This window comes from Somniosus microcephalus, chromosome 4, assembly GCF_052327205.1.
Source record: "Somniosus microcephalus isolate GS21.2 chromosome 4, FLI_Smic_1.0, whole genome shotgun sequence".
Classification (NCBI taxonomy): Eukaryota; Metazoa; Chordata; class Chondrichthyes; order Squaliformes; family Somniosidae; genus Somniosus; species Somniosus microcephalus.
In genome coordinates this window covers 320,769,434-320,793,956 of record NC_140990.1, presented here as the reverse complement: position 1 = coordinate 320,793,956, position 24,523 = coordinate 320,769,434, and the positions used below count along the sequence as shown (strand labels likewise).

The 24,523-nt window shown below is 46.9% G+C and overlaps 1 protein-coding gene across 1 annotated transcript in view; it reads right to left on the bottom strand.

The window, feature by feature from the left end:
- Positions 1 to 5,407: 5,407 nt before the first annotated feature.
- Positions 5,408 to 24,523, bottom strand: part of iqcb1 (IQ motif containing B1) — a 73,706-nt gene continuing 54,590 nt past the window's right edge. The window contains exons 10-14 of the mRNA XM_085986818.1: positions 24,038 to 24,180; positions 20,858 to 21,006; positions 19,763 to 19,894; positions 17,336 to 17,492; positions 5,408 to 7,942 (exon numbers count right to left, since the gene is read on the bottom strand). Coding sequence (XP_085842944.1) covers positions 7,740 to 7,942; positions 17,336 to 17,492; positions 19,763 to 19,894; positions 20,858 to 21,006; positions 24,038 to 24,180 — 784 coding nt within the window. The 3' untranslated portion in view covers positions 5,408 to 7,739. The remainder of the gene's footprint in view (positions 7,943 to 17,335; positions 17,493 to 19,762; positions 19,895 to 20,857; positions 21,007 to 24,037; positions 24,181 to 24,523) is intronic.

The following is a 24,523-nucleotide window of genomic DNA, read 5'->3' as shown; positions in this document are numbered from 1 at the left end:
CCAGGGATTCCTAGGTGTTGATGGGGATGTTACACTTTTTCAAGGAGGCTTTGAGGGTGTCCTTGAAGTGTTTCCTCTGCCCGCCTGGGGCTCTCTTGCCGTGCCAGAGCTCCGAGTAGAGCGCTTGTTTTGGGAGTCTCGTATCAGTCATGCGGACAATGTGACCCGTCCATCGGAGCTGATTGAGCGTGGTCAAAGCTTTGGTGCTGGGGATGTTGGCCTGAGCAAGAACACTGACATTGGTGCGCCTATCCTGCCAATGGATTTGCAGGATCTTGCGGAGGCAGCGTTGGTGGTACCTCTCCAGTGCTTTAAGGTGCCTGCTGTACATGGTCCATGTCTCTGAGGCATACAGCAGGGCGGGTATCACTGCTGCTCTGTAGACCATGAGCTTAGTGCCGGGTTTGAGGTCCTGGTCTTCAAACGCTCTCTTCCTCAGGCGACCGAAGGCTGCACTGGCACACTGAAGGTGGTGTTGGACTTCGTCGTCAATGTCTGCCCTTGTTGACAGTAGACTCCCCAAGTATGGAAAGTGGTCCACGTTGTCCAAGGCCTTGTTGTGGAGGCAGCACTGTGTGGCGGGGGCAGGTTGGTAGAGGACCTTTGTCTTACGGATGTTTAGTGTAAGGCCTATGCTCTCGTACGCTTCGGTGAAGGTGTTGACGATGGTTTGGAGTTCAATCTCCGAGTCAGCGCAGACGCAAGCGTCGTCTGCATACTGTAATTCGATGACAAAGGATGTATAATATACTGGACTTATCCTACAACTCGCTGTAAGCACAGCTAGGCGAGATTCACTCATGTCACTTGAGCAGAAAATCTAGGCTGACACTCCCAGTGCAGTGCTGAGGCAGTGCTGCACTGTCGGAGGTGCTGTCTTTCGGATGAGACGTTAAACCGAGGCCCCCGTCTGTTCTCTCAGGTGGACGTAACATCCCGTGGCACTATTTTGAAGAGGAGCAGGGGAGTTTTCCCTGTTCCGGCAACGCCTCAATTTTAAATTTCTCATCCTTGTTTTCAAATCCCTCCATGGCGGGCCTGAGCGGGAGTGGTGGTAGCGGAGGCTGCGGCGGCATAAAGAGAGCTGAGCGGCGACTTAAAAAACCCAAAAAACAAGGAGTAACGTCACAGGACAGCAGGTAGGTGATTGGTTGGTGAGTATTACAGCTCTTTTGCTCTCTAGGTTAGGTAAGTGGATTAAATTCAGAACTGGGAGAATATTAACTACTATAACTTTATTGAATTAATAATTTAAATTAAATGAACTCATTAAAACTAAAAATTAAAAGTAAAAATAATCCTTTGAAGGACGCGGAGTATAAAACGAGCGGGGTCCCAGAGAGAGCGCAGACAGGAGCAGCAGTGGCAGCGAGGAGACAGAGTATAAATCCAGCGGGGGGCCCAGAGAGAGAGTGCAGACCGGAGCAGCGAGGAGGCGGAGAACCTCCAGCGAAAACATCAAAAACTGCAAAACAGCTAAAGTGACGTCACCACCAGGGAAGGAGCTGATTGGTGAGTAGTTGGTAAGTGTTTCTAGTTAATAGTCTATTAAGTAGAGGCATGGCAGGGCAGCTGAGTCCCGTGGAATGCACACCCTGTGTCATGTGGGGACTCCAAGACGCTTCCCGTGTCCTGGATAACCACATGTGCAGGAAGTGTAGTCAGCTGGAGGAGCTCGAGCTCCGGGTTTTGGAGCTTGAGCAGCAGCTGGCGTCACTGTGGTGCATCCGTGAGGCTGAGAGCTTTGTGGATAGCACGTTCCAGGAGGTGGTCACCCTGCAGATAAAGAGTGTGCAGGCAGAAAGGGAATAGAGGACCACCAGACAGAAGAGGAGGACCAGGCAGGTAGTGCAGGAGTCCCCTGAGTGCATCTTGCTCTCCAACCAGTATTTGGATCTGAGTACTGGTGAGGGCGATGGTTCCTCTGGGCAGTATAGCCAGAGCCAAGTCTGCGACACCACGGGTGGCTCAGCTGTACAGCGGGGGAGGAAGAAGAGTGGTAGCAATAGTGGTAGGGGATTCAATAGTTAGGGGAGCAGACAGGCGTTTCTGTGGCTGCAGACGTGACTCTAGGATGGTATGTTGTCTCCCTGGTGCCAGGGTCAAGGATGTCACTGAGCGGAACATTCTGAGGGGAGAGGGTGAACAGCTAGAGGTCGTGGTCCAAATCGGTACTAATGACTCAGGTAGAAAGAGGGATGAGGTCCTTCAGGCAGATTTCAGAGAGCTCGGAAAGAGATTAAAAAGCAGGACCTCAAAGGTAGCAATCTCCGGATTACTCCCGGTGCCATGCACTAGTGAGTATAGAAATAGGAGGATAGCGCAGATGAATGCGTGGCTGGAGAGATGGTGCCGGAGTCAGGGCTTTAGATTCCTGGGGCACTGGGATCAGTTCTGAGGGAGGTGGGACCTGTAAAGGCCGGACGGGTTGCACCTCAACAGGACCGGAACCAATATCCTCGCGGGGAGGTTTGCTAGTGCTGTTGGGGAGGGTTTAAACTAATTTGGCAGGGGGATGGGCACCAGGATGTAACATTAGAAAGGGGAAATAAAGTGCTCAAAGGATTGGGAGAGGCAGAAAGCACTAAAGTAAGAAATAGTAAGGTATTAGGTGGGGTCAAACTAAGAGAAAATATAGGATGGTCTAAGATGGGTTTACAGTGTATGTATGTGAACGCACGGAGCGTAGTAAACAAGGTAAGTGAGCTGCAGGCACAAATAGCCACATGGGAATATGATGTTGTGGCAATAACTGAGACCTGGCTCAAAAAAGGGCAGGATTGGGTATTAAATATTCCTGGTTATAAGGTGTTCAGGAAAGATAGGGAAGGAAAGATAGGAGGTGGTGTGGCAGTATTGGTCAAGGAGAATGTTATAGTGCTGGAGAGGGAGGATGTCTTGGAGGGGTCAAGGACAGAATCTATATGGCTAGAGTTAAGAAATAATAGAGATGCCATTACACTACCAGGTGTATTCTATAGACCACCAAATAGTGGGAAAGATATGGAGGAGCAAATTTGCAGAGAAATTACAGAGAGGTGCTAGAACTATAGAGTAGTAATAATGGGAGACTTCAACTATCCTAATATAGACTGGGATCGTAATAGTGTTAAGGGCAGAGAAGGGAAGAATTTCTGAAGTGTGTTGAGGAGAACTTTCTTCATCAATATGTTTTTGGCCCAACGAGGGAGGAGGGGAGGAGGCATTGCTGGATCTGGTTCTGGGGAATGAGGTAGGTCAAGTGGAGCAAGTGTCAGTAGGTGAACATTTAGGGAACAGTGATCATAGTATCATAAGGTTTAGATTAGCTAGGGAAAAGGACAGGGAGCAATCTAGAGTAAAAATGTTTAACTGGGGGAAGGCCAATTTTAGTGGATTAGATAGAGGGAATTGTTCCCATTGGCAGAAGGGTCGAGAACCAGAGGGGACAGATAAAAGGTGATTGGCAAAAGAACCAAAGGCGACGTAAGAAAAAACTTTTTTACGCAGCGAGTGGTTAAGATCTGGAATGCACTGCCTGAAAGTGTGGTGGAGGCAGATTCAATCATGGCTTTCAAAAGGGAGTTGGCTAAGTATATGAAGGAAAGAAATTTGCAGGGCTACGGGGAAAGGGCGGGGTGTGGGACTAGCTGAAGTGCTCTTCCAGAGAGCCGGCAACCATCTCAATGGGCCGAATGGCCTTCTTCCATGCTGTAACCATTCTAGGATTGTATGATTCTATGGCCTTGCTCCTGCCTATCTCTAATCTCCTCCAGCCCTAGAACCCTCTGAGATCTCTGGATTCCTCCAATTCTGGCCTCTTGCGCATCCCCGATTTTCATTGCTCCATCATTGGCAACCGTGCCTTCAGTTGCCTGTGCCCTAAACTCTGGAATTCCCTTCCTAAGCATCTCTGCCTCTCTACCTCACTCTTCTACTTTAAGACGCTCCTTAAAACCTACCTCTTTGACCAAGCTTTTGGTCATCTGTCCTAATATCTCCTTATGTGGCACAGAGCCAAATTTTGTCTGCCAACGCTCCCGTGAAACACCTTGTGACATTTTACTAAAGGCCCTATATTGTTGTTGTTGTTTGTGTCCTGGCCAATACTTACCCCGCAACCAACATCACTACAAAAACAGATGATCTGGTCATTATCTTTTGTGGGACCTTGCTGTGCGCAAATTGTCTGCCGCGTTTCTTACATTACCACGGTGATTACACTTCAAAAAGTACTTCCGTAAAGCGCTTTGGGATGTCCTGAGGTCATGAAAGGCCCTATATAAATGCAAGTCCTTCTTCCTTTCATAAGCAAAGTGGGGGTAGATATTGGAAAACACACATAAAGCAAAGCTGCAAGAGAATAAATTGGGCACCTCAGCACGTGGTGTGGGTTATTTTAAAAATTCATTCTTGGGATGTGGGCATCGCCGGCATTTATTGCCCATCCCTAGCTGCCCGCGAGAAAGTGATGGTGAGCTGCCACCTTCTTGAACCGCTGCAGTCCTGTGTGCTGAATGTGTTCCCGCAGTGCTGCTAAAGTAGGGAGTTCCAGGATTTTGACCCAGCGACGATGAAGGAACGGCCGATATATGCGGTGGTAATGCTGTAACGCTGAATTGGGTGGCGCACGTTCAATTCCTCACTCTGTAACTTTATAGTTCTTGACCTAAGCTGTGACGAGCTGAGCAGGAGTGCTGAAGTCTCCTGGCAGGACTAAGGAAAATTGGACAGGGGTAGTCCGGCCTCGGCAGAGTATTGTGCCTCCTCGTGGCTGGTCAGTTGGAGGATTGGCAGAATTCTTGGGGATAGGCTACACACCCGATCTTTTGGCAGAAGAGTTCGGGTGCAACCAGGAACAGGGCTAATTTTTAAGGCGGCGGAGGTATCAAGTAGAGGAGTGACTAGTCCTGCCCCCCTCTTCCATACACAAAGGGAGAGGGAAAGATCGGTGGGACTGTTCCCTCTCCCTCTTGCACACCTCTCTTTTCATCCTCAAAGAAGCTCCTGAAAACCTACCTCTTTGACCAAGCTACCTGCCCTAATTTCTCCTTATGTGGCTCGGTGTCAAATTTTGTCTGATAATCGCTCCTGTGCAGCGCCTTGGGGATGTTTTGCTACGTTAAAGGCGCTATATGAATGCAAGTTGTTGTTGTTCCAGCTGGGAGGTTAAAAAGTACTCAGCAGGTTCACCTCCCGGAATGTTCCCTCCGCCAGGGAACCACTGTAATACTTGGTTACCTGGAAAGTGAGAAGATACATAACAGCGCTTCACACACACAAAAGTAGAAAAATAAAATGCTGCAGGGATCGAACTGGCCGGACTGCGTGAAGCCTTTCCAGTCAGGTTCTCTAACTAAAAGCTCCCTGCTACAATGCCATGGGGAGTGTGTTCAGGTTTACCGAATAAACTCAGGATCAGCGCAGGTAGGAAAAACAGATTGAAGTTTAATAAATAAATGTGACTTTAAAAAAAAACAAAGTTGAGGTACAAAATAACATACGGATGCGGGAGGCCACTCGGTCCATCCAGAAAGAATATATATTTCCCGGATCACAGCACCCAATTGTTCCTTAAATTATTCAAGGTATTTTGCCTCCACTATCCCATCTGGAAGTTCATTTCAGATGTTTATCACTCTTTGTTTGAAACATTCTGATATCAGTCCAGGTTTTGCCTCTTGTTTGAATCCTCCGCTTGTGTTTTATCTTGAAGTCGTGTCTCACATTTACCTTCTCTGTACTGTGTGCTCTCTCGTGTACCTCTACCAAGCCCCCTCATGGTGGCCTTTCAGGGCTGAACAAGCCTACTTTCTCCAGTCCTGCCCCCCTCTTCCACACACAAAGGGAGAGGGAAAGATCGGTGGGACTGTTCCCTCTCCCTCTTGCACACCTCTCTTTTCATCCTCAAAGCAGCTCCTGAAAACCTACCTCTTTGGCCAAGCTACCTGCCCTAATTTCTCCTTCTGTGGCTCGGTGTCAAATTTTGTCTGATAATCGCTCCTGTGCAGCGCCTTGGGGATGTTTTACTACGTTAAAAGGCGCTATATAAATGCAAGTTGTTGTTGTTCCAGCCGTCTTTTGTCTCCACTAGTCCGATCACCATCTCGTCTCGTTTTGAATACCTGTTAATGTCTCTTCACTTCTCTTTTGTTCTCTCCCAGCCTGGCCTTTTAATCTATTTCATTTCCTGTGCTTCTCCAGTCTTGACAAAGGGTTTGACCCGAAACGTTGACTCTATTCTCTCTCCACGGATGTTACCTGGCCTGCTGAGTTTTTCCAGCATTTTCTGTTGTAATTTCGGATTTCCAGCATCTGCAGTATTTTGCTATCGTACTACTTTCTCCAGTCCTTTGCACAAAAGCTCAGTGCTCCCAAAAACTAGGGATCAACATTTATCCCTCAGTCAACAACACTAAAACGGATGAACTGGTCATTTACATCGTTGCTGTTTGTGGGGACTTGAGGGAGTGCAGCACTGTCAGAGGTGCTGACTTTCGAATGAGACGTGAACCAAGTCCCCAGCTGCCTGTTTGGGTGGATGCAAACAAAATCTCATGGCACCGGTGGAAGAAGAGCGGGGGAGCTCTCCTGGTTAACATCTCTCCCTCAAGCAACACCAGATAAACTGGCTACTCATCTCATTGCTGTCTGTGGGACCTTGCTGTGCGCAAATTGGCTGCCACCTTTCCTACATTACAACAGCGACTGGGCTTCAAAAAGGGTGCTATATAAATGCAAGCTCCATCTTTCCCTTCTTGTGGCTCTTCACAAATGCACCCAAAGAAAGCATGCAGGGGCCGATGTTACGAGTACGCTCGACCAAAGGGGAGTCTTGCGTGCTGCAAGAAATCGTGGATTGAAAGAAATAATAGTCTGTTACGGGTTCCCTAGATCCCCTAGTTTGCCTAAGTTGATGACACAGAAAGATTCCAGTCATGTCAGAAAAATAGCTGTACAGAGAGCTGAATTACGAGGTCAGAACACAAAAACAGGCCTTCAAGTGGGCATAGCTAGGTCTGATAAGGGATGCAGCAAGGAGCTCTAGGATACACAAGCTGTCTACGAGAGGGCAACAAGACCTTTAGAATAGAGATAAGGAGGAAAATGACCTCATGAGGCTGGGAGGGGGCTGTCAGAGGTACCCACTCCCTTATAATGGGACAATCGGATGGGTAACAATGATTGACACCAGGTATCCACCAGCCCATCGAAATAAGGTATAAAAACAGACGACCGAGAGAGGAAAACAGGCAGTTAGGGGCGAAGGCTTTCCCGGGGTGGCTACGGCCTAACACCTTGGTCAAGTTTAGCCTCAGAGGTGGATCAGTGCTGGCTGACGGCCTAACACCTCCAACAGCTCGAGGGACGACCCAATGCAAGTGACCGCTGCCACAGACTGCAGGAATCCACCGAATCCGGGACCACCATACTGCCTCACAGTCCGTCCAATCGTTTCGTTCCGTTCCATTCCAGGGTCGCAGATTGCCCTCATCTGTCACGGGCTGTATGTCTACTGTATCTATTTCAATCGCATGTAGTAATATCTGAGAGTTATGCTTAAACTGTAGCTCTCTAATTAAAAAGCCTTACAGCTCCTCAGACCCTTTGGGTAATCTGTGTGTGACCTGTGATCCAAATCTTACAGTGCCAACTACGCACATTGTGAAAATCATGGGCTGTGCAACCTGCCACTTCCCCACACGCTTGGCTGGTGCGTGACGCTCCCTGCCAGCGTTCTCACAATACTGTCCCCTATATCACAGTACAAGATCAAAATCAGTGTCTTCGGTGCAGATCATTTCAGGATCCAGGAACTGGTCTCCCAGTTTCTTCCACCAGGGACCCCGTGTGAACTGCAGCATGGTGTTGTGGGACTGCCTGGCTCTGGCTGCGACAGGACCGCACCTGCTGTTAAAGACCTCCGTATCCTTCCTTGTGGCCGCCTTCAGGCTTGGAGTGTCTGGATGCAATGAGACAAAAAAAAAAGCCCAGTTTAAAATAAATAGGAATGCAGGTGCCGACACAAGGCAATGATTCAAATTGGCCGGTGCGGGAAATGTTAGCAGAACGTCAGGACTGAAGATGCTGGGGACGTACTGCCGCTGCATCAGCGTCGGACGGGAAAAGGAAGACAGGTTGAACACTCTCTCAGACCTCAAATTTTGCCTGTCGTGTTGATGCGCATATAATAGGCCAACTCCTTCACTAATGCCAAACTCAAGCTCTCCCCCCGGGGGAAATGATTAAAATCACAAATAGGCCACACCCCCAATTTAATTTTTTTTTTTTTTTTAATTTAAGTGCTTTAAAAGCGTGGCCCAGAGCAGAGTTCATACGCTGCCCTTTGACTTTCCACTCCCAACATTTCCTTTTTATTTCAGATTTTTCCATTTTTTTCCCCATTTTACTTCAGGGTTTATTAAAACTCGCCGAGACGTTCGTAATTTGTCACAGCAGCCGACTACAGGCAGTTTAATAAAAAAAAGCAAACTCAAACGGACATTTTGAGCCATTATTCACTGACAGTAAAGCGCTGTGACATGGCAGTAAGGGGGTAATCAGGAGCACAATGACGATGAGGTTGTGGAAGTGGGTCATGAGCATGATGGGAGGTTGCAGCAGCAGCAGCCAAACACAGGAAATCTCCTGCACGTTACAAGTGATGTAAATCTAATCCGAAGGTTGGCTTATGGACTTCAAGCAAAGGGCTTCATGTAACGCCAGCTCTGGCTGGTAGGCTGACTGAACCCCGGTCACAAGGCCGCAGGCCCAAGTCTTTGGGCGGCACCGTCATTCAAGCTCACTCGCTCGGTTGTGCCTTTTGACAGGTCTCAACCAGGCTGCTGAAAGAAAAAAAACTTACATTTCTATAGCGCCTTTCACGACCACGGGACGTCTCAAAGCGCCTTACAGCCAATGAAGTACTATTTGAAGTGTAGCCAATGTTGTAATGTGGGAAACGTGACAGCCAATTTGCACACAGCAAGCTCCCACAACCAGCTGTGCGATAATCACCAGATAATCTGTTTTTAGTGATGTTGGTTGAGGGATAAATATTGGCCCGGGACACCAGGGATAAACCCCCTGCTCTACTTCGAAATAGTGCCGTGGGATCTTTTACGTCCACCTGAGAGAGCAGACAGGGCCTCGGTTTAACGTCTCATCCGAAAGACAGCACCGCCGACAGTGCAGCACTCCCTCAGCACTGCACTGGAGTGTCAGCCTAGCTTTATGTGCTCAAGTCTCTGGAGTGGGACTTGAACCCACAACCTTCTGACTCAGAGGCGAGTGTGCTGCCCACTGAGCCACAGCTGACACCTGCTGGATGAAAATGTGTTTATAGAATCATACAGCACAGGAGGAGGCCATTCGGACCATCATGCCTGCACCGGCTCTTTGAAAGGGCTATCCAATTAATCCCACTCCCCCCTGCTCTTCCCTCCGTAGCCCTTGCAAATTTTTCCTTTTCAAGTATTTATCCAAATTCCTTTTGAAAGTTACTGCCGAATATGCTTCCACCGCCCTTTCAGGCAGTGCGTTCCAGATCATACATCCGGAGTTCTGTCTTGGAGGTTGGGGGGGAGGGGGGGGGGTGGGGGTGAGGCGCGGATATGTCGGAACTAGAAGCTGCTCTGATCAAAGGGTGCCCCCTGCCGGCCAACCACAGACCAGCATGGACTGTAATCGTCACAGTCTGCAGTTCGTAGGGATGAAGTCGGCACTCACATTAACTGAGACACTTCATCTGCCCACACACGGATAGCTGCTTTTGCTGAAATCAATCGCACTGATTCTCCTTACCGTCACACCCTTTCCCTTCTTGCTCCGGGAGTTGTCCCTGGTGTCCTGGGGTCAATATTTATCCCTCAACCAACATAACAAAAACAGATTATCTGGTCATTATCACATTGCCGTTTGTGGGAGCTTGCTGTGCGCAAATTGGCTGCCGCGTTTCTTACATTACAACAGTGACTACACTTCAAAAAGTACTTCATTGGCTGTAAAGCGCTTTTAGACGTCCGGTGGTCGTGAAAGACACTATATAAATGCAAGTCTTTCCTTACAGCATTGCAGCTGCTCCTCTCCTGGGCTGAACGCTACGTCTCGAGAGCTTCCCCGTGTCTGCAGACAGTTTCTCAAGGGACATCAGATCCCCGTCACATCTTTCTGGATCCCCACACCTCACCTGCCCAAAGGCTCCTTAAAGTGGTTACAGACAATGAGCAACTCACCAAAGGCCACCGCATTTCTTTTAACTTAATTCACAGCTTGTCTTCTGCCGCCATATCACATCTGGAATGATCACATTTCGGAGAGTTTTTAAACTTTTCTAAATTTTGTCCTTTCCTACTCCTTGTATTACAACAACAACAACTTGTATTTATATAGCACCTTTAATGTAGTAAAACGTTCCAAGGCGCTCCAGAGGAGCAATTATCAAACAAAATTTGACACCGAGCCACGTAAGGAGATATTAGGGCAGGTGACCAAAAGCTTGGTCAAAGAGGTAGGTTTTAAGGAGCGTCTTAAGGGAGGAGAGAGAGAGGTAGAGAGGCGGAGAGGTTTAGGGAGGGAATTACAGAGCTTAGGGCCTTGGCAACAGAAGGCACGGTCACCAATAGAAGAGCAATTATAATCAGGGATGCTCAAGAAGGTAGAATTAGAGGAGCGCAGATATCTCTGGGGGTTGTGGGGCTGAAGGAGATTACAGAGATAGGGAGGGGCGAGGCCATGGAGGGATTTGAAAACATGGATGAGAATTTTAAAATCGAGGCGTTGCTTAACCGGGAGCCAATGTAGGTCAGCGAGCACAGGGGATGATGGGTGAACGGGACTTCACAGAATCACAGAAACCCCACAGTGCAGATAGAGGCCATTTCGGCCCATCGAGCCTGCACCGACACATATCCCACCCGATCCCCGTAACCCCTACACCAACACATGTCCCACCCTATCCTTGTAACCCCACGTATTTAATCCCCCTAACACTAAGGGTCAATTTATCATAGCCAATCAACCTAACCCGCACATCTTTGGACTGTGGGAGGAAACCGGAGCACCCGGAGAAAACCCACGCAAACACGGGGAGAATGTGCAAACTCCACACAGACAGTCGCCCGAGGCCGGATTCGAACCCGGGTCTCTGGCGCTGTGAGGCAACAGTGCTAACCACTATGCCACCGTGCTGCCCCGTGACTTGGTGCGAGTTAGGGCAGCAGAGTTTTGGATGACCTCAAGTTTACGAGTTATTATTATTGTTATGACCCTATTGCCCCTTCAGATGCTCAGCATCGTGGGGCAGGTGGCATCTGCCTGCTGATGCCCGTGGCAGCTCTTCCTGTCCGCTGATGCCCGTGGCAGCTCTTCCTGTCCTGTCCCTAAACAGGGCTGTTTATGGCAGGGCAGCCAACAATTTGGGAGGAAAACAAAATTAAAACGAGTACACACTACCTTTCACCACCTTGGTGTCTGTCGAGCTGCAATTTATTTTTAATCACGCAACCACAGTGATGTAAGAAAAAGGAGACTTACCATCAAGTAACTTTAAAGTAAGCTTTAAGTAACTTATAAACACACTATATACAAGAGAGGTCTTTACCATGCCTCTGGTAGAAGCCTCTTACAATACTGAACAGACCAGTATTTATACCAGTCCAACAGGAAGTGACATATGACAGGAAGTGAGGTATGTACACCGTTCATAGTTCACAGTTCATAGTTCACAGGAAGTGATGACATAACTTCCCGGAAGTTAGCATTTTTATCACATTCTTCCCTCCTGCAGGATTAGAAGGCTGTGGTCTACCTTTTGGTCCGCAGCCGCTGAACAAGGAAGAGTCGCACCCGTTTGGATTCCCGTCGTAGAGGGTCGCTGGTCCGCTTACATGCGGTTGGCCATTGGTCAGAGTCTGTGTGGCCTGGATTGCCCTGTGAAGGGTCGGGGAGATCATGGCTTCGAGTACGAGCCCCAATAGGTTCAAAGTCGGACTGCCTCTGTTCAGAGGGAGGTGCAGAGCTGGTCTGTGGCGGATCAGTACTTTCATGCGCGGTACTGGGAGGGTCGCAACCTTGAGCACGGGGTTCTACCGGCACCAAGCTAGTTGGTGTCCGATCAGGATCCTGGAGAGGGGTACCCGATAGGTCCCAAGAGTTTCCTGGTGAAATGCCATCACCCGATGTCCCACTAGGTCCTGGTGGGCAGGGAGCCAGATCCCGTAATGATACGGTAGATTCTCGGCCGTCGGAATATCGTATGTTTGCATAGGTGGGGTTGGCATCGGTTAGTTCAACCTCGTCTACAAGAGGGTCATTTTTAGACGTCCGAACGTATCTTCGGAGTAATACAGGTCCAGGAGTAGTTAGCCATGACGGGAGTGATGTCCCATGAGATGAGCGACGCTGGAATCCAAAGAACCGCTCATGAGGTGTAGTATTTGTGGCTGTAGAAAGCAGGGACCGTATAGAGTGCAATGCATCCGGAAGCACTGTTTCCCATTGCTGGTCTGGTAGGCCCCGAGATCTTAAAGCGAGACGTACGGAATTCCAGATGATACCGTTATACCTCTCTACCTGCCCATTTCCGATGGGATGGTATGGTGTTGTTTTGCTTGTAGCAATTCCCCGTTCTGAGAGGTAGTCCTTGAGTTCCCTTGACATAAAGGATGGACCCCGATCTGAGTGAATATAAGCCGGCATGCCACAGAGAGAAAATACCTGCTCAAGGCAGCAGATTACTGTGGACGCCAGCATATTGGAGCAGGGGAAGGCAAACGGAAAACGTGAATATTCGTCGATCATGGTGAGCAAATATGTGTTCCGAGTTGAAGAGGGCACTGGGCCCTTAAAATCGATGCTAAGTCGTTGCATCGGTTGGGTTGCATGTATGAGTATACCAGCTGAGGGGCGGAAGAACTGAGGTTTTAATTCCGCACAAAGCCGGCATTCTGAGCATATTTTCTTTACATCTCCAGTGGAAAAAGGGAGATTCCGTGATCGTACGAAATGTAGCATGCGCGTAACGCCAGGATGACACAAACCATTGTGGACATCCATGAGAGTGGAGGATGACATAGTGGAGCAGAATGCCCGTGTGAGGGTGTCCGGGGCCACATTCTCCTTGCCAGGCCGATAGAGAATGGTATAACCAAAAGAGGCCAGTTCCATCCTCCAAAGTTGTATTTTATTATTCTTAATTTTGGTTCGTTTTCGATTATCGAGCATGAAGGCGACTGATCGTTGGTCCGTGATCAATGTAAAGTGCTGGCGAGCTAGAAAATGGTTCCACTTCCGTACTGCCTCTATGATGGCTGTGGCTTCTTTCTCAACCGGAGGATAATGTAGCTCGGCACCTTGTAAGGTCCTGGACATAAATGCTACAGGACGACCTTCCTGATTCAGAGTAGCCGAGATCGCCACCTCCGAGGCATCACATTCAACCACGAAAGGGAGATTCTCATCGATGGAGTGAAGAGCCGCTTTCTCCAACTGTTTTTTGAGAAGGTTAAAGGCTGCAACAGCCGCTGTTCCCAGTGGAAATGATCTAGCATGCAGCAAGGGTTGGATTTTGTCCGAAAAATGAGGAATCCATTTAGCGTAGTATGCAAACAGACCGAGAGCCCGACGTAAAGAAGCCGGATTCTTAGGTGACGGGAGCTCTTGGAGCGGGCGAAGTCTTTCTGGGTCTGGCTTAATGATACCATTGCCTACGCAGTAGCCAAGGATGTTGATGGTCGGTTGCGACTCAACAGATTTGGATTCATTCAGGGTCAAATTACGGCGATGGAGGGCATCCCGAAATTTTTGGAGGTTGGAGTCGTGTTCCTGTTGATCGTGACCTGCAATGGTAATGTTATCAAGATAGGGAAAAGTGTCCCTTAGGTTTTCCTGCTTAACCAGGCCATCCATTGCCCGTTGAAAGGCAGCCACTCCATTAGTAACCCCGAATGGGAGGCGACGAAATTGGTACAGCCGTCCATTAGCCTCAAAGGCTGTGTACTGCTTATCTGAGACCTTCAAGGGTAACTGATGATAGGCACTTTTTAAATCGTAAGTTGAGAACACTTTGTATTCGGCCAGTTTATTAACCATATCATCAATGCGTGGCAATGGGTAGGCGTCCAAGTCGGTATATTGATTGATGGTTTGCGAATAATCGATGCATAGTCGCTGTTTGTGAGGTTTTAGAGGGTTCTTGACAATGACGACTTGAGCCCGCCAGGGCGACGAACATGGTTCAATGATATCCTCTGCTAGAAGTCGAGAGATTTCAGCCGCAATAAAAGATTGGTCTTCCTGATTAAAGCGCCGCGATTTCGTTATTATCGGTTGGCATTGAGGCGGAATACTGGCAAATAATGAGGGTTCATCAAGTGAAGCTGCTGATAATGCACAAAAAGGTAATTTAGATGGTATATTAGAAATAGTAAGTCCGGGTTTGGATCCACCAAACTCAATGGTGAGTTTCTTATGCTGTTTTTGGAAGTCCAGCCCTAAGAGGAGATCACTACATAAGTCTTTGAGCACCGAAAGTCGGGTGGAGGGATACATACGACCATGAAGTGTCATATCAACAACACAAAAGCCGGAGATTCTGGTATTAAGTGATGACTGGGCCATCGCAATTGCCTGGTCCGATGGGAAGACATGTAGTTTCAATTTCGCAACAATCTGTTCCTTAATGAAACTATCAGTACTTCCTGAGTCAATTAAGGCATCTAAGGTATGCCCTTTAATTGAAATTTTTGTGGCTGCCTGAGACAGGTTCTGTGGGCAAGCAGCTGTAATTGGTGTCGTTGCACAGAGAGTGGCTAAAACTCTCGGTGTGCTTCTTCGGGAGAGAGCTCGAGAGGAAGCTTGATAGGTCCTAGCTGGAGCATCTTGATAGGCCCTAATTGGGGCAGTTCGGTAGGTCTTAGCTGGATTGGCCCTCGTAGAGGCCCTTGATAGGCAAACTTTAGCAAAGTGTCCTTTTTTCCCGCAATAACTGCAGATTGCATTGCGAGCAGGGCAGGTTTTCCTAGGGTGAAAAGCATCTCCACAAAAGAAGCATTCCTTCCTAGATTGCCAAGAGGCTGCTAAAGTGGGGTCGTCCTCCTCTTCTTCATCAGAATGATCAGAATTAGATTCCCCCATGATAGGGTTCACCTGAGACCGCTTGAATTGTCTGGTTGCAGCTACAGCAGCAGATCGAGATCTGGGCAGCTGATAGAGGTCTGCATTTCTCTTTGCCAAATCCAGTGAACAAGCTAGGTCAAAAGCTTTTTGTAGCTCAAGTGTTTTACTTTCTAGTAGACGCTGGCGTATAAATGGAGAGGCAATCCCGCAGATGAAAGCATCACGAATCATTTCTTGGCGGTACAGCTCAGCTGAGGCTGCCTGAAAGTTACAATCTACGCTGAGCCTGCGAAGTTCTTGCAGGAATTCGTCAATTGATTCCCCTGGCCCTTGTCGGGCTGTGGCCAGTAGATGTCTAGCATAGACCTCATTTGGGGTCTTCGCATACAGTTTCTTAAGTGCCCGAATCACCTCTTCGTAATTATCCCAGTCATCAACATATTCGAACACTTTTGGGGTCACATAATTGACAAGTATCTTCAATTTAGCAGGAGCATCCGCTTTACATTCATCCAGAAAATTCTCAAAAGTACGATACCAATGCTTCCATACCCTGCCAGCTGCTGGTGTATTCGGGTCCAAGTCCAGACGAATAGGTCTAAGGATTTTCTCCATGATGGGTGGTTCCCTGGATCCTTAACTTCCGAGTTTGTCTGAAGGTCTAGTATTTGTCAGTGTAAATACTAAGTTACTTAAATTGATGTAAGAAAAAGGAGACTTACCATCAAGTAACTTTAAAGTAAGCTTTAAGTAACTTATAAACACACTATATACAAGAGAGGTCTTTACCATGCCTCTGGTAGAAGCCTCTTACAATACTGAACAGACCAGTATTTATACCAGTCCAACAGGAAGTGACATATGACAGGAAGTGAGGTATGTACACCGTTCATAGTTCACAGTTCATAGTTCACAGGAAGTGATGACATAACTTCCCGGAAGTTAGCATTTTTATCACACACAGTATTTTGGGGAGTAGGTTTTCCGAGTCCGCAGATGCGGCAAGGCGCCTCGCACGGCGTGAGCGCGCACTGAAAAACCATGGGCTCGCTGCACGGGGCTCTCCGATGTACGCTTGTGGTGTGTGAGGTCCTGGATAATCTATCCTGTATTGTGTAAAGTGAAGCGTTCACAAACACGGCAGAAACGTTTTGTTGCTGTATGTGGCGCCTTACCAGTGTATTCTTGGAGGTGGATGCATTCTGCCACCATAAAGGAAAGGCCTGAATGAGTAAATTACTTAAATTACTTTGATTCTTAATTTTACTTATGTTCCCTTGCCAATTTTCCTTGAAACTGGTTTTCTCCCTTTCTGCAAAAAAAGACTTGCATTTCCACAGCGCCTTTCACGACCTCAGGACATCCCAAAGCACTCCACAGCCAATGAAGTACTATTTTGAAGTGTGGTCACTGTTGTAATGTAGGAAACGCGGCAGCCAATTTGCGCACAGCAAGCTCCCACAAACTGCAATGTGATAATGACCAGATAACCTATTTTTGTTATGTTGGTTGAGGGATAAATATTGGCCCCAGGACACCGGGGAGAACTCCCCTGCTCTTCTGCTTCTGATCTTTTACGTCCACCTGACAGAGCAGACGGGTCCTTGGTTTAACGTCTCATCCTGAAATGAAACGCCTCATGCCAGATATAGTTCCACGGGTGTTGATTGCTCATCGATTCCTTGCCCAACTGGTTATTATTCATGCGTCAGCCTCGTTACAATGTTGGCAAGCTATTCAACATGGCTGGGGAAGGGGAAGGGGGAATGGGGGAAATCAGAGCCGAGGCTGATGATAACCTTGCCCAACATCCAGACGTGGGAGATTTTCAGCCAGGATCGCTGGGCAGCGGTCAGGAGCATGAGCCCTGGCTGATTAGCCCCTCCCAAACCCAAAGGCGTGGAGACAAATTGGAACGTCCATACTGGTGCCCATTTGAGATCACCAAATGCAGCAAAGGCCAGGCACTGAACTTGTGTCCTGGTCTTTCTGGCTCAGCTACTTACCCACCAAGCTCTCCGAGCCATTGGTGCAACCTGCATTGCAAATTTCATTTCCCCCCCCACCCCCCACCCCAAATGTGCTTTTGTTCTCTGATTTGCTCAGGGAAACTGTTCCTCAGCCTCTCCCAAGGACCAATCTTGAGGTAGTGCTCAGGAGGTAATTTTGCCCAATGTGCACATTGTGAAAGGACACTCGGTGCTCGAGGGGCTAACAGGTATCCCAGCAGCCTACTTACTCATCAGTAGCTCAATGTCCGTGTTGATCTGGGCGAGCAGTGCCTCCTGCCGCAGCTCGGACTTTCGCTCCAAGTTTCTCCTCATGAGGTATTGACCCAACATCTGCTGAGCCCGAGAATGTCTTTCGTTTGTTCTCTCCTCTGACACTTGAGGAGCCTGAGAGTGTGAAGGAATAAGCCATATAAACGATTCAGAAAAAGACACCATTCTATGAAAGAATTCTGGCCTTATTAAAACATGACAAACTGGGTCTGGAAATCTAGAAACCGAACTGTGAAAAAGCTGTGTAAGCATTCTGGCCATAGAGATAAGATAAGTTGTTGACACTGAATCAATAACCTTATTGAAACAGAAGGATAAAGGCTCCCGACAGTCTGAATCTTTCGGAACAAGACAATGGTTCACCCTGGTTAAGGTGTTCTAATTTACACTTCGTAGAGAAGCACAAACATCTTCCTTTGTAAAAATGACATCAAGTAAAACGCACCTGCCGTTACACCGTTTTTTATGGTAAACTTAGAACACCTAGAGAAGGGACATAATTTTGTAATGCTACCAGCTGAGGTGACTGTAAGAATTGCAGGGGTCATCAGAAAAATGACTAGAGATAATTAGCTTACATCAGCAGAAAACCTTAAAGGAAATACCACTGGAAAAGGGTATAAATACTGAACTCTCAAATGGGATAGTAGACTCGCTTTAAAGGGGCAAAGCAATTCTCGGCTTCAGCGACGGCTCTGTAAGTCTCCAACTCTTTGTACCTTGGGGATCAAAGGTATTTGATTTTGGTGGATATCCTGAATAAACTTTAAGAACTGTAAAACTTAAGATTTGAGAGTAAGGATCTCTGATAATAAGATTGTAAAGCTTTCTCTTTTTGGAACTGTTAATGTTGCGATTGACTCACCAACTGTAAATTACATGTCAGTTCTTTAATAAATCTATATATTTTTAGAATTGTCTCAAGACTTCTGTATCAAACTCGCGAACTCAATCTCTGTACACTCTTTGGTGAGGAGTTGCAGAATTCTGGGGGAGTTTTCCGGACCGTCATAATATCCAGAATGTTACAGTCTAGCTAAACTTATTAAAAGTGCTATCTGGAGGACGGTAACATTTTCAGGTTGTTCCTTTCCTTTAGGGAGAGATAGGCTGGACCTTTAGACCCAATTAAGCGTCTTTAGGATTCAGCTACCTCAAACTTTAGTTGAAAGTGAACGTCTGAGGAATACACCTGATCTGGGGTAGCCCTAAAAGGGGCTAGGACTAGTAATTATCCCTTCAAGAGCAGACATGGGTTAGAATGTTGTGTCCAGTTTTGCCTGCCTTATTTTAGTATCCAGTACACATGGCGGAGGGTCCTATTGATATGGCCCTTGAGTCACGGTACTGCTTAGCTGGGTGTTGGGCTGTGATAGGGCTCCCCAGGTCATAGTGGATATGGGATCCAATGGCAGGAGTGATCAATGATGCCAAACCAAAGAGAATATGCACCGTAAATCCAATTATTAGCCAATGCAAAGCCAGTATTTAAAGAAAAACAAGTCATGTAGAGGCAGTTTCACGAAGATTAGTTTGGAAAAGTTATTATAATAATCAACAATAAAAATGTACAAAAAAAATCAATGGATCCTTTACAAACAAACGCCAGGTATTGTAACACAGTCTACAACAGTGGTGAGTATGAATCTTTCAGATCTCTCTGAATCTGAACTTTTCATTTGCAAACCAGCTCTTGGCTGCAACACTCTAGCCTAGAAATTCGTCTCGGGCGCAAAATGGGTGGTAGCGGACCGGCCGCCTGTTATTCCACTGAACAATTGCTTAACAAAAAGTAATGACTAGGATTATTACAGAAAAAGATCTAAATATGTCTCTAACTGTAAAACATAACGAAGGGATGCACTTTGTGTACGGAATTGCTGGTTATTTTATTGGCTGACTTTGTTCTCAATGGATCATATTTATATTCATTGTGTGACATAGATACAATGAATATAAATTCATCGGGCGCTGCGTATAACGGGCGGACAATCCAATACCGCCCGTTTTGCGCCACTGCCCGAGACGAATTTCTCAGCCTCTGGCTCCTAAATGTACGGCACAGGTGACCGAAACCACACAGGAAGCTGTCTTCGAAACCATCTAAACTTGGGCCACTCGGGATTAACCCATTTCTAAAGGTAAACTGAAGGGTGTAGAGGTATTAATATCACTGCTTATTGTTCTCGAGGCAATTCCTTGGCGATAAAGCAGGCGATCAACAGATGGTGTGGGAGGGAGTCCCTAACGGAATAATCAGACACGGACTCTGGGTGGAGTGGGCTTGATGGGCCGAAAGGCCTTTTCTCATTCTATGCTTTATGTCTGAAAATATGGAATGACTTTTGGGAGATCAGGCCACAGCTCTGGCGCAGTATACTCACCGGATGAAGTTTGACATACTCGTCTACTTTAGCACGCAGTTCCAGTCTCCGTGTGTCTGTGAGACCCTTTGGTCCCTGCCAGAGAAGGCTACCCGCTCTCAGGTTTCGACGCCTTTGTAAGAACCTCAAGATCTGCAACCAGAAAAACATTTCATGGACCTTTTCTGAAGCTCGAGTTCTACACTGATCAGATTAATGCCCCTTCTCCCTCAATAACAATTCGAGCTAAACAACATTAAATTCCCGGACCTGAAATGTACTTCTACTGTGCAGGATTCCCAACACAAGAACAGAATTCCTTCACAGTCACTAAATAGGATTTCTAAGCTGAGCATAAAATACTACTTTTCTTCAATGCAAGTGGCCAATCAATCCACCAATTGATTGAGTGTCAGCCGTGGCTCAGTGGGTAGCACCCTCGCCTCTGAGCCAGAAGGTTGTGGGTTCACGGTCCCCACTCCATGAGACTTGAGCACTAAAATCTAGGCTGACACTCCCAGTGCAGTGCTGAGGGGGTGCTGCACTGTCAGAGGTGCCGTCTTTTGGATGAGATGTTAAACCAAGGCCCCGTCTGCTCTTTCTCAGGTGGACGTAAAAGATCCCATGGCACTATTTTGAAGAAGAGCAGGGGGGAGTTCTCCCCGGTGTCCTGGCCAATATTTATCCCTCAATCAACCTCGCTAAAAAACAGATTATCTGGTCATTCTCACATTGCTGTTTGTGGGAGCTTGCTGTGCGCAAATTGGCTGCCGCGTTTCCTACATTACAACAGTGACCACACTTCAAAAGTACTGTGAAGCGCTTTGGGACGTCCCGAGGTTGTGAAAAGCGCTATATACATGCAAGTCTTTCATTTTTTTCCTGGGTGTACATTATTCAATGTTTTACAAATTTCAGGTTAAGACACCCTCTTTGTTACCCCCATTTCTTGGTCTCTCCACATCTCCCCAGTGCAGAATCCCGGTGATCCTGGAGGTAAAATGGTGCATGTGCCTGTCACGCCAACGCCGGTGTGGAATGCTGCTCCGACAATATGATTCTGTACTGTTTTATTCCAAAAGTTTTTAACTTGCAACACATCAGAAAAGGACTCACAGCTCTCTGGACAATAACTGCTGCCTTGAATTCTTTAAGGGCCTGCTTCTGTTGTTTGAAGGTCCTTCTCTGCCTGTGCCCATGCCAGACCTTCTGAATCAACAGTGCTGACTGCTCTTTCTCTTCCTGTAGGTATTTGTCCAGCTCACCTGCAGAGAGGGTGAGAAGCATTATACTGTGCATCAGGGAATAAGCTCCAATTAAACGGAATTGGGAGCAGCAAAAGGATCCTGGTGCAAGGCATTCGAAATAGCTTTATGATGATCCTCCAAAACGTACATACAAGATCAAAGCAATTATCAGATCAAAATACTACTGAACAATAAATCGGTAGGAACACATAATATATAACAACATGCAGTGAAAATAATCCTGATGTCACTGCAGCTTTGCATGAAACTGTGCAGTATGAGGAAAAAACAGACGTGAGGAGAAACTTTTTTTACGCAACGAGTGGTTAGGATTTGGATCGCGCTGCCGGCTAGGGCGGTGGATACAGATCCAATAGTAGCCTTCAAAAGGGAATTGGATAAATACTTGAAAGGGAAAAAAATTGCAGGGATATAGGGAAACAGCGGGGGTAGTGGGACTAACTGGGCTGCTCTTCGAAAGGGCCGGCGCAGACTCGATGGGCCGAATGGTCCCCTTTGGTGCTGTGCTATTCTATGATTCTATTCTAATTACAACACAGTGACATGCATTAAATTAACAATATACAGTGTACGCCGTGCATTGTGGTGGTGAGAGAGCTTTACTAAGTATCCAGGTTTATGGACGATCCTGGGGCTAGTGCCAGGATGCTCGTGCCTGCCTGTTGCATTAGTCCCTGGTGCATTTTGGTTGCACCACTGGGGTCTGACGGTAAGGCAGTAGCTGGGCTTGCAGCACGCTCTCGGCGCTTGACATGTGACTTATGCGGCGGCCGCAGTCGATATGCTTGCCAGTTCAGTTGCCGGCGGTGGGTCAGGAACAGTTACCAGAACGTTAAAGAATTCACCACAGTTTCAATCACATGGCACGATACTGTTTCTCAAATCTTATCTGATACACATTGGCCATTTTCCAAATCCAAACACTGTACCAAGAGTCTGATTTCCACTACAGAAATGCTAAAAGCAGCAAGGAATCCTTAAAATTACACATTGTAAAGAAATATAGCCTGTATTTGTCAAAGGGTTGCAATAGCATCAATGCTAAATGCCTAGTGCTAATGAAGAGCCCTGAATCGAGTAAGATCCCCAATGTATGTATCTGAAGTACCATGTATAAGAACATAAGAAATAGGAGTTGTCGGCCATTCGGCCCTTCGAGTCTGCTCCGCCATTCAATATGATCATGGCTGATCTTCGAGCTCATCTCCACTTTCCCACCCTATCCCCATATCCCTCGATTCCCTTAGAATCCAAAAATCTATCGATCTCAGTCTTGAAATATATTCAACGACTGAGCCTCCACAGCCCTCTAGGGTAGAGAATTCCAAAAATTCACAACACTTTGAGTGAAGATTTTCTCCTCATCTCTGTCCTCAATGGCTGACCCCTTATTCTGAGACTGTGACCCCAAGTTCTGGACTCCCCAGCCAGAGGAAACATTCTCCCAGTATCTACCCCGTAAATTTTTTTATATGTTTCAATGAGATCACCTCTCATTCTTCTAAACTCTGGGGAATATAGGCTCTCCTCATAGAACAACCCTCTCATCCCAGGAATCAGTCTAGTGAACCTTCGTTGTACTTCCTCTAAGCAAGTATATCCTTCCTTAGGTAAGGAGACCAAAACTGTACACACTACTCCAGGTGTGGTCTCATCAAGGCCCCATATAACTGCAGTAAGACTTCTTTACTCTTATACTCTAATCCCTTTGTAAGTATGTTAGACTTTATATTTGCTTTCCTAATTGCTTGCTGTACCTGCATGTTAACTTTCAGTGATTCGTGTATAAGGAGACCCCGGTCCCTCTGAATATCAACATTTCCCAATCTCTCACCATTTAAAAAATATTCTGCTTTTCTATTTTTCCTACCAAAGTGGATAACTTCACAATTCTCCACATTATATTCCATCTGCCACCTTCTTGCACATTCACTTAACCTGTCTATATCACTTTGCAGCCTCTTTGTGTCCTCCTCACAGCTTACTTTCCCACCTAGCTTTGTATCGTCAGCAAACTTGGGATACATTACACTCGGTCCCCTCATCTAATTCATTGATATGGATTGTAAATAGCTGAGGCCCAAGCACAGATCCACTAGTTACAGCCTGCCAACCCGAAAATGACCCGTTTATTCCTACTCTCTGTTTGTACCACAATCCAAGGTTTCTTGAACCCATTTGTATGGCTCGTTTCAATTGCCTGCCTTTGTGGCTTGTCCTGTAACTATGCGACGCTTTGGCTGAAAATATTCTGCCTGATTTACTTTTAGAAATCTGTATATCACTTGTCGTTCTCCCAACTGAAGGGGGTTCTAAAGAGTCACACGCTTCAGTGACCCCTCCCCAAAGGCCAACAATTTGCCTTTACATAATGCCACTCAAGCAGAACAGCTCAGTGTATGTTACAATAATAACAACTTGTATTTATATAGCGCCTTTAACGTAGTAAAACGTCCCAAGGCACTTCACAGGAGATTTATCAGACAAAAATTGACAGCAAGCCACATAAGGACTGGTGACTAAAAGCTTGGTCAAAGAGGTAGGATTTTAGGAGTGTCTTAAAAGAGAGAGAGAGAGAGAGAGAGAGAGAGATGGAGAGGTTTAGGAAGGTAATTCCCAAGCTTAGACACTGCTGCCAATGGTGGAGCGATGGAAATCAGGGATGCACAAGAGGCCAGAATCGGAGATTTCATAGGATTGTAGGACTGGAGGAGGTTAGGAGCACAGAGATTTCGTAGGACTGGAGGAGGTTACAGAGATAGGGAGGGGCGAGGTCATGGAGGAATTTGAAAACAGTCATAAGAATTTTAATACTGAGGCGTTGCCGGACCGGGAGACAATGCAGGTCAGCAAGGAGGGTGGTGAGCAGGCGACCGAAAAGTTTAAAGGAGTGGAGAAACTGAACAAACCAACAGGTTTTTTTTTATAAAAGAAGAGGGTTTTGAAGGAAGAGGTCGCAAGGTTAAGCAGTTTCGGTCCCCAGTGGGGTGTGAGGAGAAAGACAGCAAATTTTTGAAAAGTCATTTACTTGCGGGGACTATTTCCAGTAAGTTCAGCTGCCGCTGTCGAAACTCTCGTAGAGCTCGCTGCCGCCGAAGCCGGAGCTGGTGTTTCAGCTCCTCCTCCTCCCTCTTCGTCTCTCGCCGTCGCATTTCCCGTTCACGTTTTGCCCTAGGTAGCATTTCATGTGATTACAATCAATTCTCAGCAAACACAGCCAGGATTCCATACAGATACTAAACGTACTGTAGAATACAGATACAAGGAACGGAGTTACAGGAGTAGGGCATTCAGCCCCTCGAGCCTGTTCTGCTATTCTATTAGATCATGAGATCATTGTGTCTCAACTTCATTGACCTGCCATTTTTCCACATTCCTCTATACCTTTACCTAACAAAAATCCATTGATCTCAGTCTTGAAAAGTTCAATCAACCCAGGGGGAAAGAGTTCCACATTCCCACTACCCTTTGTGTGAAAAAAATGCTTCCTGATTTCCCTCCTCACTTTATAAAG